This window comes from Gymnogyps californianus, chromosome 3 (genome assembly GCF_018139145.2).
Source record: "Gymnogyps californianus isolate 813 chromosome 3, ASM1813914v2, whole genome shotgun sequence".
Taxonomy (NCBI): domain Eukaryota; kingdom Metazoa; phylum Chordata; class Aves; order Accipitriformes; family Cathartidae; genus Gymnogyps; species Gymnogyps californianus.
This window is the reverse complement of record NC_059473.1, coordinates 37,042,345-37,057,755: the sequence shown is the minus strand read 5'-3', so window position 1 is coordinate 37,057,755 and position 15,411 is coordinate 37,042,345. Positions and strand designations below refer to the sequence as shown.

The following is a 15,411-nucleotide window of genomic DNA, read 5'->3' as shown; positions in this document are numbered from 1 at the left end:
CTAGTTTAACCCCTTCTCTGACTTCTAATAAAAACTCTGATAATGCAGTTCAAGAACTCCAACACTCACAGAAATGACTTCTTTCTAAGCACAAAGAGAAACGGTAGTTAAAAGTTTCACCATATGGCCGAAGAGAATATACTCACTTTTCTCACACCCAAATCATTATGGGGACCCATCTTGTTCATAGGCAAACCCATAAGGATGTTAGGAAGGCCTCCCATGTGGGAGGGTCACTCCTACATCGCTCCTGAAATCTTCTTTCTCCCCGCCTCAGGAATCTTCTACTGACCCCCTCTGGAGGCAGAACACCGGGGTGAATGCAACTGTATTGTCATTTCATAAAGCAATTCCTCCTTTCCTATGGGGAGGGAAGATGAGTGGGACTAAATCAGAAGGGTTATTTTACCTACCATGAAGAGGAGATGAGAACTTCGCTTATCCCACCTACAAGCTTAGAAAAAACAGGATGGACTCGCTAACAAGTTGTTCTGCTCAGTTCTGTGTAGGTTCCCATACCACCCCCTCAACAGTGCCGTTCTGAGCATCTTCCCGTAGCAACGCGACTACCATCTGTGATGTGTGGTTTGCTCCCCCTCATCCTCTCCCCAAGGGCAGAACCATGCGCTTATTTTTATGTTAAATTAATGTTCTTCCCAGGAAGTGCACCATGTCTCGCTGCGATCAACGCACCGCTGACAGACCAGCTCCTGCACAACGGCACCGTACCCACGCTGCATGTCTGTTCACCCCATGAAGATACTGGGGACTGTGTGCCTACGTGCATGGAAAGATGCAGGGTGCCAACGGTGCCAAGACGGCAGAGCAGTACAAAACCAAGTCATACGGAGAACAGAAAAACAGAGACACTACTGTGCACGGTAACACGTTGCACAGTTCCAAAGGAAGTTCACACGAAGTTACTTCGTGCCCCTCCAAACGCATGTCTACTTGTTCTAGTCTGAGTGCACTTCCCCCTCCTCGTACACACTCTGAGACCACACACATCTTGTGATAAAACACAGAATTATGAACACAATACAAAATGTTGAAAAATAGTATTTATTAGCACCCAATTTACATAATTATATGGTACAAATGACACTTACTTGCTGCTGTAACATTAAATAAAGCTGCTTTTAAAAACCATTGCTTATTTCTGGAAGTCCATGTGATTTTGCTCAGCACAGAACGCAGGTACAGTATACAGCTACCCCACTTCACTACTGTCATACCAATACAAATACCTGCATGGTTACCTCAATGTGGTCTCATTTTAAACATCACACTAGCATAAGCAGATCTATATAATTTTAATGACAAAATATTTACTTGACTTATTCAGGCAAGTGAATGTAGCTTTAAATATAACCTATCCAAGAAGTTTCACAAAATATGAATTGCAGTGAAAAAGAGAAAATTCAGGGCTGCAATTGAGAAGCTCAAAAATATACTGGCATATTTCAAAATAATCTCCCTCTGAATTTTCTATCTTTGCCATTTTAGATATTTATCCAGGATTTTAAAGTACTGAATTTTAGTAAGAAGTTTAATATTAAGTGTTTAAAGAAGCATTTTCAATTAAAGCAAAAATTTATACTTTTTTAATAAATGCTTATCAAATCTTTGGAGAGCAAATCAGTTTTTCACTTTTCTCATGTCCCATGATTAAGAAGCCTTTCTGAAATCATGAAATACTTTAAATTTAGGGATGCTTACTCCCAAGAAAACTATTTCCTTCACAAGTTAGAAAACAGAATTTCTCATTTAAAATAACATTCACTTTTGTACCACAGTAGCATTTAAACAAGGTAATTTGGTGGTACTGAAATTCTGACACAGCCTTGTACTGAGCCATACACAAAAACTGACAAGCAGACTATTACTCAACGAGTAGGTATTTCTCATTTTGATCCACCACTCTGTAAGACACTTGAAGCCCAACATTGTTTCCAAGTAGTCATTTAAAACTGGCGTGCAAAATCATAACCTCAGCATAATTCTGAAGGGGAGTCTTAACTTCCTCTATTTGTTTATGTATCAGTCACAGTAGCCTTTTCATATCAACTATCTGTCATGGAAGTGACCCAAAACAGAAGAGTAGCAACTGTAATTACTAACATTTAAGTGGTTATCACCTGTGGTATCTTCTCCAAAAGAGAACTGTCAGGTAACTTAAGTTCAATAGTTATTCTTGTAGAGAGGAAAAAAAAAAAAGTATATTAATGTAAGCAACAAAACCAAATCCAAACTATGATCCATAAGGCAAAGAAATTTGTCTTTTTTAACCTGACAGTTTCTTTTAGAAGAAACCAATTGAAGATACTTATACGAAATACAATGCAGGTAGCTGATATGCTGACAAATGTCAACAGAAAATCTTACAGCAACAATAGGCTTCTCATCATGGATTTCCTTCTACAAGTTTTTTCAGATGCATGATTCAAGGAAAACATAGCACAAGACCGCTTTTCAGTCTGCTTGGGCTACAAAGGTACAAGAAATTATTAGCTAACATGCTCAGTTTGCATTTCCAGAAAAAGTGCTAACACATATGAAACAGTTTTCAAAACCTATGCATGTTTGTACATGTCTGACTGCAAGGAAACAATTCTAGGAGCCATACCTCTGAAAACAAGCTACATTCAAAAAGCACTATATCTTGATGACAGGAAGAATAAAAAAATAAATTCTTAATGGAAAAATATTAGCTTGAAGTCCATCGTTTATCCCTTATACAATGTTTTTGGCTGCTTTTAGTAAGTAATGCAAAAATAATGAAAATATTTGGCTTGGCAACAAGTTATCCCCTCCCTTTCAGAATAGTACAAATCCAGCTGCACAAATCTTTTCGCAATGTCCCAGTCTAATACTCTGGTGTGAGGACCAAGGGTTTCTTGAAATAGCAAGGAAGTAATTTTGGGAGCCTGCAATTCAAACTGAGGGAATGCAAGTAGACCAGACTTGAGGATCGTGTCAACACAAGGCTTTGAGCAGCTTAAAAACACACATGCAGGCATGGTTTAAACGTGGGTGTGATCTCCCAGGATCACAGCATGGCTTGGCAGCACGAGCAGAGCGAAACTAGTTTAACAAACAATACCACAACCCAGACTTAATCAGGAAGAAAGTTGGGCTAAAAAGCATATATTATTACTAAACACCTTTTTATCTCAGCCATAGTTTGGATTTTGTCATCTAGCAACAAATCTCTCCTGACAATGAACCAGTTGAGACCCACAAATTGTACTATTCAACTGGATTTACACCTTCTGTAGTGGAATTAATCTTAAATGATACAGCACTTGGTAAATTTTCACAACAGACTACAGAGCAGCAAGATTAAGTCAGCAGGTGGGGTAAGAGATAACTCAGTAGAATTAAATGAACTGGGAATAAGGAGGTACAAATCAGCCTTTTGGTGGTGGGAGGGGTAGGGCTGAAGCTGAAATCCCACCACCCTTCAAAAAACACTCTAAGAGAAAATCAATAGTCCTTTATGAAATTTACCCTGCAATGAAACTCCACTGCAGATGAGATTTTAAGATTCTCAGAAAATAAAGCCTAAAGGAAGATGTAACTGAGAAGATAAAAAACAGGTATCAAAAGGACAGATAACCTGCACAACAGGTATGTTCATTAGCACAGGCAGAGACATCATTTTAAAGGTCTTATTTCCCACCACCCTCCCTCCTGGGGGTAGTCCCAACAGCTGAACAAGAGCACTTGCCTGAGCAAGGACTATTTACACAAAGGTCATCCTAGTCCCACCCCACACCCCAGGTGTTTGTTCATTTGCTCTGTTGTATGTAATACTATCTTTTACAATGTGGGTTATTTCTTGTAAAACACCCCCTATATAACTGGATGGATGAACACTCTGGTTTTCATCAGTTTCTCTGCTGCTCAGTAGAAACACTGCAGAGGTTTTGACTAGCACTTTACAGGCCATTCGTTTCAGTGACGGTGTTCGTCTCTAAGCTTAAAGACACTGACGATTAAAGAGTCAAGACTGTTCACCTATTGTAACCCTCTTCAACTAAACATGTTATCAGATTTAGACAAAATATTCTCAACACCTTCACGTCCTTATGGAAAAAGGGATCTTCCTGAAACATCTGAGTAGTTTTTTCAGGGAAATCTTTGCTTCCTCTCTGTCACTCAATACTAATAGCTACACTGAGCACCCCTACAATGCTCACCAACAGCAGATGCCCAAGAAAACTCAAATTAACATGTCAATGATTGCAACATCTTATACAAACCAATTTACCATATGTAAGTAGTTTACTATCATATTCTGATTTCTTCACTCTTAACAGTGTAGTCCAAAACAACTTCCACTAAACAGCCATAAATTTCAGAATGTTTTTAAATGCTATATTATAAGCAGCATCATATTTTCACAGTTATTTCCATTAATCTTATCAGCTCACCCATTAGAAAATTGAAAGACATACATGCTAAGCGAGTCACAAATTACCTGGAACCACTGGTCCCATTCACATCTCATTTGCATGAGAAAGTACTGAAGGAGTATTTTTTACAGAATGGGCTATTTAATGTGAAGTGAGTCATACAGATGACACTGTATGTAATATATATTAAATATGTAGATTATGACTGAAGGAAAAAAAAGAAAAAAAAGGAGAAATAAGCCTAAAATTCTACTCTGCTTTCCAAATTTTGTGGCTTTGGTTCAATACTGACAGACATCATGAGACAAAGTCTTAGTCCTGCAATTTTGTTTTTAAATAAATGTTTATCCGGAAGCAAAAGAGTAGTCCCACTACAGTGCCTGAGAAACTTATCTTTGCATAACTGGGTTCCCAACATGAAGACTATGTCAGCAGAAGAGTAAGTTCTGTTCTTAGAATTTAAGTAATAAGCTATTACAAATCTCTTGCCATCTCCTCATCTAAAGTGACATAGTTTTGAAATATGAACAATCTCTACCTTTTACTTTGACACAAGAGTGCACAATTTGGAATCTGGATATATACGAGACTTTATCCTTCATACAACCTGCCACCAATGGACAAATGAATAAACCTGAAGAATCATTATGGGAAAGCCTCGCTAAACTTGTTACTCTAACCTTTTTCCTTTGCGATACCATCTGGCTAAACTCTGCACTGCTCCCCAGCTGAATTCTCCCACGATGACACCAGTCACACGGAGGACACATCGGTTCTGGCCATCTAACCCACTATCTATCCCCTACAGAGTTCAGCAAACGGTCTCTCTGCTTCCCTTGCTGTTCAGCACACAATCCAAATGACCACTGCCTACGTATCTTCAAAGTAAAAATACACATAATCTCATCTGCAGATACTCCCATGCTGCAGAAATTACTTGTGTCAGATTGCAAACCTGATGCTTCAGCAAAGAGGACTCAAAGGAGAACACTGCTACAGTCTCTTGTACAGGCACAGGGACAACCACAGTGGCTCATTTTCTTCCTTAAATCAACCCATGTTACTAGGTTTCACTAGGTTTACTAGGTATTTCACACAGGTGTCAAGTAGGCTCCGTAGGACAGTCTACAAAGACACTGCCAAACCACAGCCTGCAAATGCTTCCAAATACACATCTTCAAAGGCATTTAAAAAAAAACCCAAAACTTGCTTATCTGATGGTTATGCCCACTTTTTAATTTTTTGTTTCCTTTGGGATGGACTAACACTTCTGCCAATCGAACACTGCTCAAATGACACATCAGTTTATGGAAATTGCTGCTGCCCAAAATTACATTGTTAAAACATGAGGAAGAAGGTAGGGAAAGGGGACACATCTGTGATCAAACAGGTGTACTGAAAAAGGTGGTGTAACTAAGTCCTTTATCAATTACACATTTATTCAAAAGGACAAGTTTCTGGTTACTTTAAATTCACAACTGCAAAATGGTGTTGTATGACCTAATCACAAAGCTGTACGGTGAACATCACACACTTGCTCAAACACATTACATATGGGACTGCTTTAACATAACATTATTTGAAAACATACGGCCTAAAAAATAACCTACAGTACGTGGCATATAGTTCTACAGGCTTCTTGCTAAAAAACATAAGTTATCAAAATAAAGATGACTGAGATCCCAAAATATTCATCGAGTGACTTTCTTACAAGTAATAAAATCTTTTATGTGGTATGTCAAAAGTTTTCTCTTTGAGGCACAAAAAAAGAAAATGCAGACACTAGGATTTTGCAAGAGTGAAGAAAATGTTTTCCACAACATAATTATATCTAGAGCTTCTTCCAGGCTACCCCAAATCATTTTGTGCAAGCGTTTTGGTAACTGAATCAAATATGTGAAAGCAAACAGCACAGTGAAGTAAATTAGAAATAAAAATGAGAGTATTTAAACCTAGCGGACCAATTTTCAACATACAGAAGGACTGAAAATTCTCCCATTAAGTTAGTTAGTAAAATCAAAATCAGTAGCACAGGCTAACATACACAAAAATTACATGAGTTTACCGTTAAAAAATGTACCATGTAAATTAGATATGGGAAAAACAGTAATGGTAAAACGCCATATACTGATGTTGCACAAAAATGCTTTTTTGCAAGAATAAGCCTTAGGTCCAGTTTTGTTTACGTCTTCAATAGATGTATGTATCACATTCATGAAAGTTACCAATTACATTGAACCAGGAAGAACTGCACATAAAAGGGAAAAAATAAAAATAATTTAGTGCCCTCAGAGATTAGAAGTTCAAAGCTTATAAAACTCAGGATAATCATGAAACAGGGATTAAGTATCTAGCTGCAAAAGAAGCATAACAACATACTGAAAGTGAAGAACCACCTTGAGAAGCAACAATGCTCAAAAGTTACTTAAAACAGTTGTCAGAAATGAAGAAATACAATTTGGGTTTGTGAGACACTAGCCAGAAGACCAAAAGTTTGGTCTTCCTACACAAAAGCATCATGTTACAGAGGGGAAAAAAACCAACCAAACAAAAACCACCCTTAACAGATGACCTTCAGACTAAGTCCAACAAATCATGCATGTGGAATGGTGTTGAAGGCACCAAGATATGGAGAACCGAGCTAAAAAGCTGAAAACAAGAAAAAAGTTGTGTAAAAAGAGCAGACTAAAAAATAGCTTGAAGAAAGTGGAAAGGAATGGAAATATACAGCTAGAACCAGTGCGTGCATGCAGGTTCCAAATCACAAAGATGATGAGGAATATGTAAAATGGCACAAAACATGGCTTGGAATACTGGCAAGAAGTTACAAAAAAGAACCACTAAACATCATGTAAATCCTCCTGTCAGTGAGACGTAATCGTTTAAATAATCTTCGAAAGGAAGCCTAATTGTTTAGAACACATATAAAACCTCACTGGCCAAGACAATATCAAAATGCACAAGTCTACAACCCTGCTTTAGCAAGCTTGTAAGGTTATCTAGTCTATGGACTAGATAACCTAAATAGTTTTTGCATCTCTAACTCCTATGATGATGTTCAGAAGATCTGACAGGCTCATGCACAATACCCTGCAGTCCTACAAGTATGTGAGCAAGTACAGTAAAAAGACATTGACATCAATTATGAAGACCAGCACAAAAATATATATACTCCACAACCTCTTTGTAAGGCTACATTTGTTTTGTTTTGTTTTTTAAAGGCACCTCATCCTCTAGCTATTGCCAGCTTTTAAAAAAAAATCACTTTTCAGTTTGAGCAAGAGCTCAATAGTGAGAAGGAAACATCTTTCAATTCACATTTGAACAGCCACTTCTTACATTCCAATTGTAATCAGAATGACAGTCTTTAAAAACAAGCATGCCAGCCTATTAGTTTTATGTACAGCAATTTAAACAACTGTAACTACATATTGTATTGTGTAAGCAAAAAGCACAACATTCATTTCATACTCACACCATTATCCTTTGTATACACAAACTCAAGAGAACTCTTAATACTAAAACATTAAAATGCACCCATGGAGTCTTCCCTTACTAGACACATTTAATACATGTTTACAATATATATACACATATATAATATACATAACTTTTAGAATTTTTCAAATAAATCTTTGTAATTTCCTCTTCAAAAAGAAATAAAATAATGACACTGAAAGAATATGAGTCAAGTACACAGAACTCTCACAAAGTTGAATGCTCAGTTTTGCAGCCAAGTTTCCCCCTTTCCATCATAACCAAAACACTTTATAAAAACTAAATAATCTGAATTACTATTGTAGTCATCTGTTTCATGGTAAAAGTTCTAATCTTATCTATGGAAATATATTGCATATCAGTATCATGAAGTGACATATCTGAATATTCTGAGCAATAAAAGGTATTCCAGGATATTTTAGCAGTAAATATAATGTGTTGCAGGCTCAAACAGCACAGGTCAACCTTTTATTCCAAATAATATAGTTCATTTAAACTCTGAGATCAGCTTCAAATGTGGTCCCATCCCCAAATGCCACTCTAAAAACAACACAGTCAAACCCTATGTTGATATCTTTCAACAATTCCTTTTTAAAAAGTGTCAGTTTAAAGGTAAAGATTTATTTATCAGTTTCCAGTCTTAACCTCAGGCTGGCGCGTGGAAGAGTTGCATTGGGTTCTTTCCTACTCACATCAGCACCAGAAATCCTCTCCAGCAGAAATTCTGCCTTCCATTCCCATTAGAGGAAAACACCAACTTCAGGCTTATAAGCAGTAATAACTCTGATGACACGTAATAGAAAAGAATCCACTCACCTTCCTTTAAGAAGGGATAAAAAGACTAAAAGATCAGATTAAAAGTTATTTGTCATTCAAATCAACAGAGAAGCTCTGAATACATAAACAAAGCACATCTGTTGAGTAATTACCAGAAGCACTCATTCTTCAGGTAACCTAATCAACGGCACGATACACCCAGTGAAGCAGACAAGTTAAAAAGTTCCACAAATGGTGAATCTGGGAAATACCTCTAGAAGTAGCAGAATCTCTCAGACTGATGGAACTTGATATAGTTCCCACCTATTGCACTAGCAGGACTCATACAAAGCATCAGGTATAGGTTTAATCTTCAAAAGAAGTATTTTGGTGTTATCCTTAATGCCCAGAATGATACCCTTTTTAGCAGGAACAGAAAGAGGAGATGAATGTTTGATAGTTAAATTGTAGGACAGCTTCCTTGGAAAGCTCTGTGATAATTTCTTGTGCCAGATCTCCAAGAATAAACAGCATTATAAACCTGAATAAGTTAAATCTGCTACTACAGTATATACAGACTGCTTCAGTCTGTTGTTAATTGGGACTAGACTAAAGGCTCAGCTTCTAGCCACACACTAATACAGTCTTTAAAAAGTTATACAAATTTTTTTGCAAACTAAATATTTAGTGTATAACACAGAAGATATAACAAAAACTTTACTATATTTTAATTTATGTTAGTAATTTGCTTTCCTTTAATTGCATTTATCTTAGGCTAGCAGCCAGGTGGCTGAGATTAACTATCTGCTACTGCTCTCTGAACAAGATCTACTTTATTAATACCAAAGGGATGACAAAGTGCTTCTCACATGACACAGTAATGAGCATGTGAACTGACACTTTTTCCAGGTGATTTAATTTTAAGTACATTAAGATTCCTCAATGAGAAGCATCCTAGGAAGTTTCCCTCTTTTCCTACTCCCTGATGCAATTAGACCCCGTCTTTCCAGTACCCCATTTTATTAATACAGAATACATAGACCTAGTTTCACCCAAGGCCTGCCTGGACGAAAATTCACACCCTCTGAAATAAAAGCATTTCTTTTGTGTTTTAACTATTTGAAACTGAGAGTTTCCAAGCTCTCAGCACCAGCTGAGCTACAGAAACCAGAACAAACGTCAATTTAGAAAACAGCACCCTGCAAAACTAAACACTTACAAACATTCTCTGAATTATAGGGCAGGATAAGAAGACTCATGCCCTCCTCTTCTCTTTTGCGCAGCTGGTTAAATATATACAAAGCTAGAGTTGAAAGGGAAGCACTCTGTCATACAAACACTTTAGCCAGGGCATCTGCTCCTGCACTGGCAATATAACATTTGGAGGGGTGGAATGCCACATCATGAATGGACTCATCAAATTTTTTGCGATGAGCAGTAAATTCTTGGATGCAGGTCTTGCTTTCAAGATTCCACAAGCGAATCGAACAGTCATGACCTAAAAAAAGGGGAAACAGTTTTCTTTACAATTCTCATGTCTGCCACCATTATGAGAAAAAGAAATTGAAATCTGAAGGTACTTACTGCCAGACATCAAATACAAGCCATTAGGATCAACAGCTAAACTTGTAACTGCATCTAAGTGAGCTACCATGGAGTGGATCAGTTTTCCTTTGAAAGAAAAGATTTATTTAGGTTATTTTCTGCAATTCACTTTGTTATCTGTATTCACTGCTTAAACCCTACCACAGCTCATATTATAAATACATGATCTTGTCCCATGACTGAATCACTAAAATTATGCAAGAAGTCATTCTTTTAATTTTTACAGTCTCAGGAGAGCCACAGTACCAATATCACCAACTTTGTTAGACCTTTGTTTTATGTCTGCAAAACCACCGTGAAGCTGCAATCACTGTGCATTTTAAATATCTGCCTTTTAAGTGAATTAAGCGAGTTCAGGAATAAGATCCTGACTGGGAAGGAGGGCAGGGGCTGAGTATACTAATAAGCAATGAATATAAAATACATAAAAATATGGGATAATTTTAGTCAATTCAGAATAGTTATTCTATTATATTCTCAGCTTATTATAATTACAGTAATGATTTCATGTTAAAAATAAGAAATCATGTGTCAAATGTGGGGTGTTTTGTTGCAGAAGATAATAAAACAGAAAAAAAATGAGCGGCTGTTTCCTCTACTGTTTATTACAGAACTACATCATCAAACAAATCAGCTATTTTCAGCTTTTTCCTCAGCTTCCATTGGGTCCTTTCACCTCTTCTTATTTAACATACATCTGGGGAGTGGCAGACTTAAAATCAACAAGAATATTGAGAGATCTCAATTTAACTTTTAAGACAGCGTGACCTGGAAGCAGAGAAGTCACAAATAAGCAAGATTCGCAGTCAGAATACCAGATTAATACTACCATTCCTATCAAAAAGTCCTTTAAAACCTAAGAGATTTATAATTACACATCTCAGTGTGACTCTCACTACAAATTAGAAAAAGTGTTAAGCTGTCCAGCTGTTTCTGCAGAAGTGAGAGATTTGGAGAAATACAGTGGATCAAATTGAGAATGACGCCTACAAGGGAACTTCTACCTCCAAGCCATCAGGCAGAGGTCTTGGAAGCACTAAAGGAGCGCCAGAGCTTCCTGCCCTCAGATCAAAATAACACAGACAACACAACAGAAGAAACATGAACATAAGCACATAAAGATTTTGAAAAAGCTTCCTTTTATGTTAAATATTGATAACCCCCATACATAAGGCATTTTAAAAGAATGGACAGAGAATGATGCAGGTTCCTTATCACTGTGCCAATAAAGTTTTAAGCGGGCTGGCAATCTTTGGGCTCTACTGGTGATGAGAGGTTTGTGTTTCAGAGGATAGCCAATTCTTGACATCCCTCAGCATTTATGTGAATAATATTAATCATAACAAAATTCTGTTTATGTTTTATGTTATACAACCGCCATGACTAGGTCCTGCTGAAAAGATGCATACCTGTATTGTTGTCGTAGAATTTGATGTGTCTGTCTTCATGAGCAGTGATACTAATTGGAAGAGTTGGATGGCTGATGACTCTGTTTATCTGACAGGAGGAACTGACTGCTAAGAAAAAACCCACACATATCAATACACGTAAATTGCCAAGTTCTTTGAAAGATTGCTACTAAGAAAAAAATATGCAATCAATCTTATTTGCAAAATAATTCTTACCTTTATATAATGGAAACTCTCAGCTAGAACCTTATGTAATGTGGTTTACTCTAAAATACTTTCCAAATTACACACAGAGGCATACATAAACCATATGTATGAGTGTAAATACAAACAAATAAGGTCCAACTTTTGGCCACGGTTTTAGATGGGTGCATCAGGCAAGAATGTGAAGCCAAAAACTGAGTGGAAAATACCTTTTTTGCACTTCCCCACCTCCACACTCCTCCTCTCATCAAGCCAAACCTTCTTCATAACAGACAGTACAGGAAAATTAACACTGCGGGCAGTATGTTTCCAAGCAAACAAGATCCCATGCCCTCACCCTCACAGAGCAAAACCCACCTACTATTATTTGATATACATGGATTAAAATTCTTATTGAAGAAAAGGATGCTTGACTATTCATAGGAAAGCCATTTTCCTAGCCTTCAGGAATCTTGAAATATCATATATATATATATATACACACACACCAAAAAAGTATTGGAGTTTTTTGATTAACACAAATAGCCACTCCACAGAACACCAAAATAGTTATCTTCTTTCATGTGGCAGTTGACTGTAGTTAAACTGCTGCCAAAGAACACTCACATAATCTAATCAAAATTCTTACTAAAATAAACAAAATAGAATACTACTATAGGATCACTTGCTACTAAGGTGGTAAAGACTTCAATTTACATCTTTCTACAAAACTCTGAACCATCAAGTAGTGTCAGCATCCACAGGACACTTAAAAATTATGAAAGTGTAAATTAAGGAAAAAGACACATTCATATCAATAAACCCCCCTAAAATTACTAAAAGCATGAGAGACTGCGTCACAGCCAGCTATCCTCACAGTTTTAAAATGCCAAGCAGAGTGAGGCTTATACTAAACAGTAGAGTCCTTAAGCGGTGGTGGTAGGGCATTTCAGGTGACTCATTTTCCTCTTGCCTAGTTCTTGTAGAACTAATTATATTTTTTTTAAATACATGTAAGCTTTATAGTACTGTTACATAACTAAAGATACTAAACAGGGACTGCTGGTTGCCATACCACAGTCTCATTTTCTTAAAGGAATATTACTGAATTACAGTAAGGAGAAGGTGAAAAAAATGGGGGGGGAAGAAAGGTAACTTTCACTGAATAGAGATAACTGATTTAGGACTGCTTTTTCAGACAGGAACAAAGATGTGGGTTAAAAAAAGAAATCCTGCACAGTAAGGAATAATTTAAAAAAGGGAAATGGCACTTTCCATTCCCTCTTATAAAACTACAGAGTCATTTAACTATTTTAAAACAGACAAACAAAGCTAACAAGGAGGGCTTACTCCCTTTTAAAAATATAAGAAATAGCAGAATTCAGTGACATAAAACTTTTAGGGAAAAAAATTATCAAAATTTTTAAAAAGACTGAATGTTTATATTGTTATCAGGTTACCATTTTGGCCTCAATATGAAACGTCATGCTTCAGCTCATTCCGGTCTCTTTCCTAATGCCAGGGTAAAATAACTTACTGATTGCAGGCTCCTTACAGTTTCGTCTAAAACTTCTGATATTGGCCACTACCATGCTCCAAGGCATTATATGGGACCTTGTGAATACTATTCCACTGGAGCTTTGCTTTTCTCCTACAGTGAAAACTTCAACTAAATCCCAACTGCAAATGAGCCAAGAGCGTATATAAAACTTAGAAAAGGGATATCTCTAAGGAAAAATAAAAAAGAATACACACACACACTCCCAAATTTTTAATAAATTCAACTTTAGATTTTCCTGATATTACCTCTATCTTGCAATTTTGGACTGAAGAGAGAATGGAAATCTTGAAGATGCAAAGATCACTGGGCCGCATTAAAGAAACCTGTGCTTTTCCTTGTGCTACTGTTCCTTGAAGAGGAATTCAGACAGTGTGAGCTTGTTCCTTCTACCTTCTTTCAAAAGTATGTGCACTCTTCTGCTACTGAAATACCCACGAGGTCTGTTGTAGTAGTAATAATTTACTGTTACATCTCAAAACACAGCTTGTAACACAATTCATGTTAAAATTTATCATGACACTGCCTAATTGTTTGGAAACACCGAAAAGACTATCAACAGTATCGATCTTGAACAAGCAATTTTTTTGTTTTGGGGTTTTTCTGATACATACTAGTATCCACACTGGACTCCAGGGTAAGAATTCGTTGCTGTGTCTCCATGTTAAAAATGCTAGTGTGTCCACTGTTAAATGATGCTACCATGAGGCTTGGGTCACTGCTCACAAGATCTACCGACGAAGGGATTCCCATTTCTAGAAAACAATGTAGAGAACATTTTCATAAGATTTAGTTGGTGTAAAGAAAACCAAAAAACAAACAAAAAACCCCAACCAGTAAGCACTTCAATATCAAAAGGGCCATGATTATGAAAGGAAATGTTACATTTTAAAATCTACATTATGCCAATCTAAATAGATTGCCCTGTATGATCACTATTTTAATCCTATTTTTCCGATATGCATATCAACAACATTCTTTACTAAGATGCTGTATCTGGAACTGTGGCTGGACAGAAATCTACTTTGAAATTAAAAAAGTAAGAACTCCCTGCCCCCTTTTCCTTCTTTGAACTGTAAGAGCAATTCTCAAACAAACCTCCATTGCACCAAGTAAAAGGACATGAAATTGAAGTGGTGAAACCATTTACATGACGGATGATTAATGTTATTATTAACCTGGGCAAATTCAGAGCTTAAAAATCCCCAAAGCTTTCCAGGTGAAAATTTTATACACTGACACTGTCAGCATGGAAAGTTACATAAATACATTATAAACTCATATTACAAAGCTTCATCCATCCTGCCTATTATGGTATACATCTGATCTCCTGTAGCTATCTCAACACTACAGGACAGAAGGTCAAATCAGCAGAGCTCGGGTATAGGAAATATCCCTTAGAATTCTTCTCCTTGAACGTCCCGTTCACCACCCGCTATGTGAAAGAATAACAACGGTTGCAACAGATGCCAGGAGGAGGAGGAAGAGGTAGAGAGAGAGACACTGAATGTTAAGCAACCTAATGTCCATGGATCCAGATAGCGCAGGAATATCATCACCTCTCTAAACCTAAGATTCATGGCAGAAACATCTTTCTTGGACACATGACCTCAGGAATGTTGCTCAGGAATGGTGGTACTTATCTACAGGTACTCCAAAAAAAGCCAAAAAGGACTGGTGTGAGAAGAAAACATGTATTGTTTCTGAAGTGACCTTTTCTACCACTGCCATGCCTGCTTATCTGCAGTTTCCTGATAAGCCTACAATGGTTATTCTAAAGGACTTAAATGATGACTGCTAGATATTTTAGAGACTTTGTTCAAGGTTCTCATTAAGCCATAGAAAAACTCAGTTTCAAAGGAGGATCTCTGAATTTCACAACTGGGTTTCATTCAAGTTTGGAATATAAAAACCCCAAAGATTAGCTCTGTAAGGCAAGACTACTCCCCCTTAATTTAATAATTAAAACCAAAACCAACAAACA

At 36.9% G+C, this 15,411-nt stretch overlaps 1 protein-coding gene across 3 annotated transcripts in view; it reads right to left on the bottom strand.

Moving 5' to 3' along the window:
- Window positions 1–1,054: 1,054 nt before the first annotated feature.
- Window positions 1,055–15,411, bottom strand: part of STRN (striatin) — a 73,983-nt gene continuing 59,626 nt past the window's right edge. For all 3 annotated transcript variants that reach the window (XM_050894066.1, XM_050894067.1, XM_050894068.1), the window contains 4 exons: window positions 14,042–14,182; window positions 11,687–11,794; window positions 10,257–10,343; window positions 1,055–10,170 (listed from right to left, as the gene is read on the bottom strand). In XM_050894066.1, the coding sequence (XP_050750023.1) occupies window positions 10,001–10,170; window positions 10,257–10,343; window positions 11,687–11,794; window positions 14,042–14,182 (506 nt within the window). In that variant the 3' untranslated portion in view covers window positions 1,055–10,000. The remainder of the gene's footprint in view (window positions 10,171–10,256; window positions 10,344–11,686; window positions 11,795–14,041; window positions 14,183–15,411) is intronic.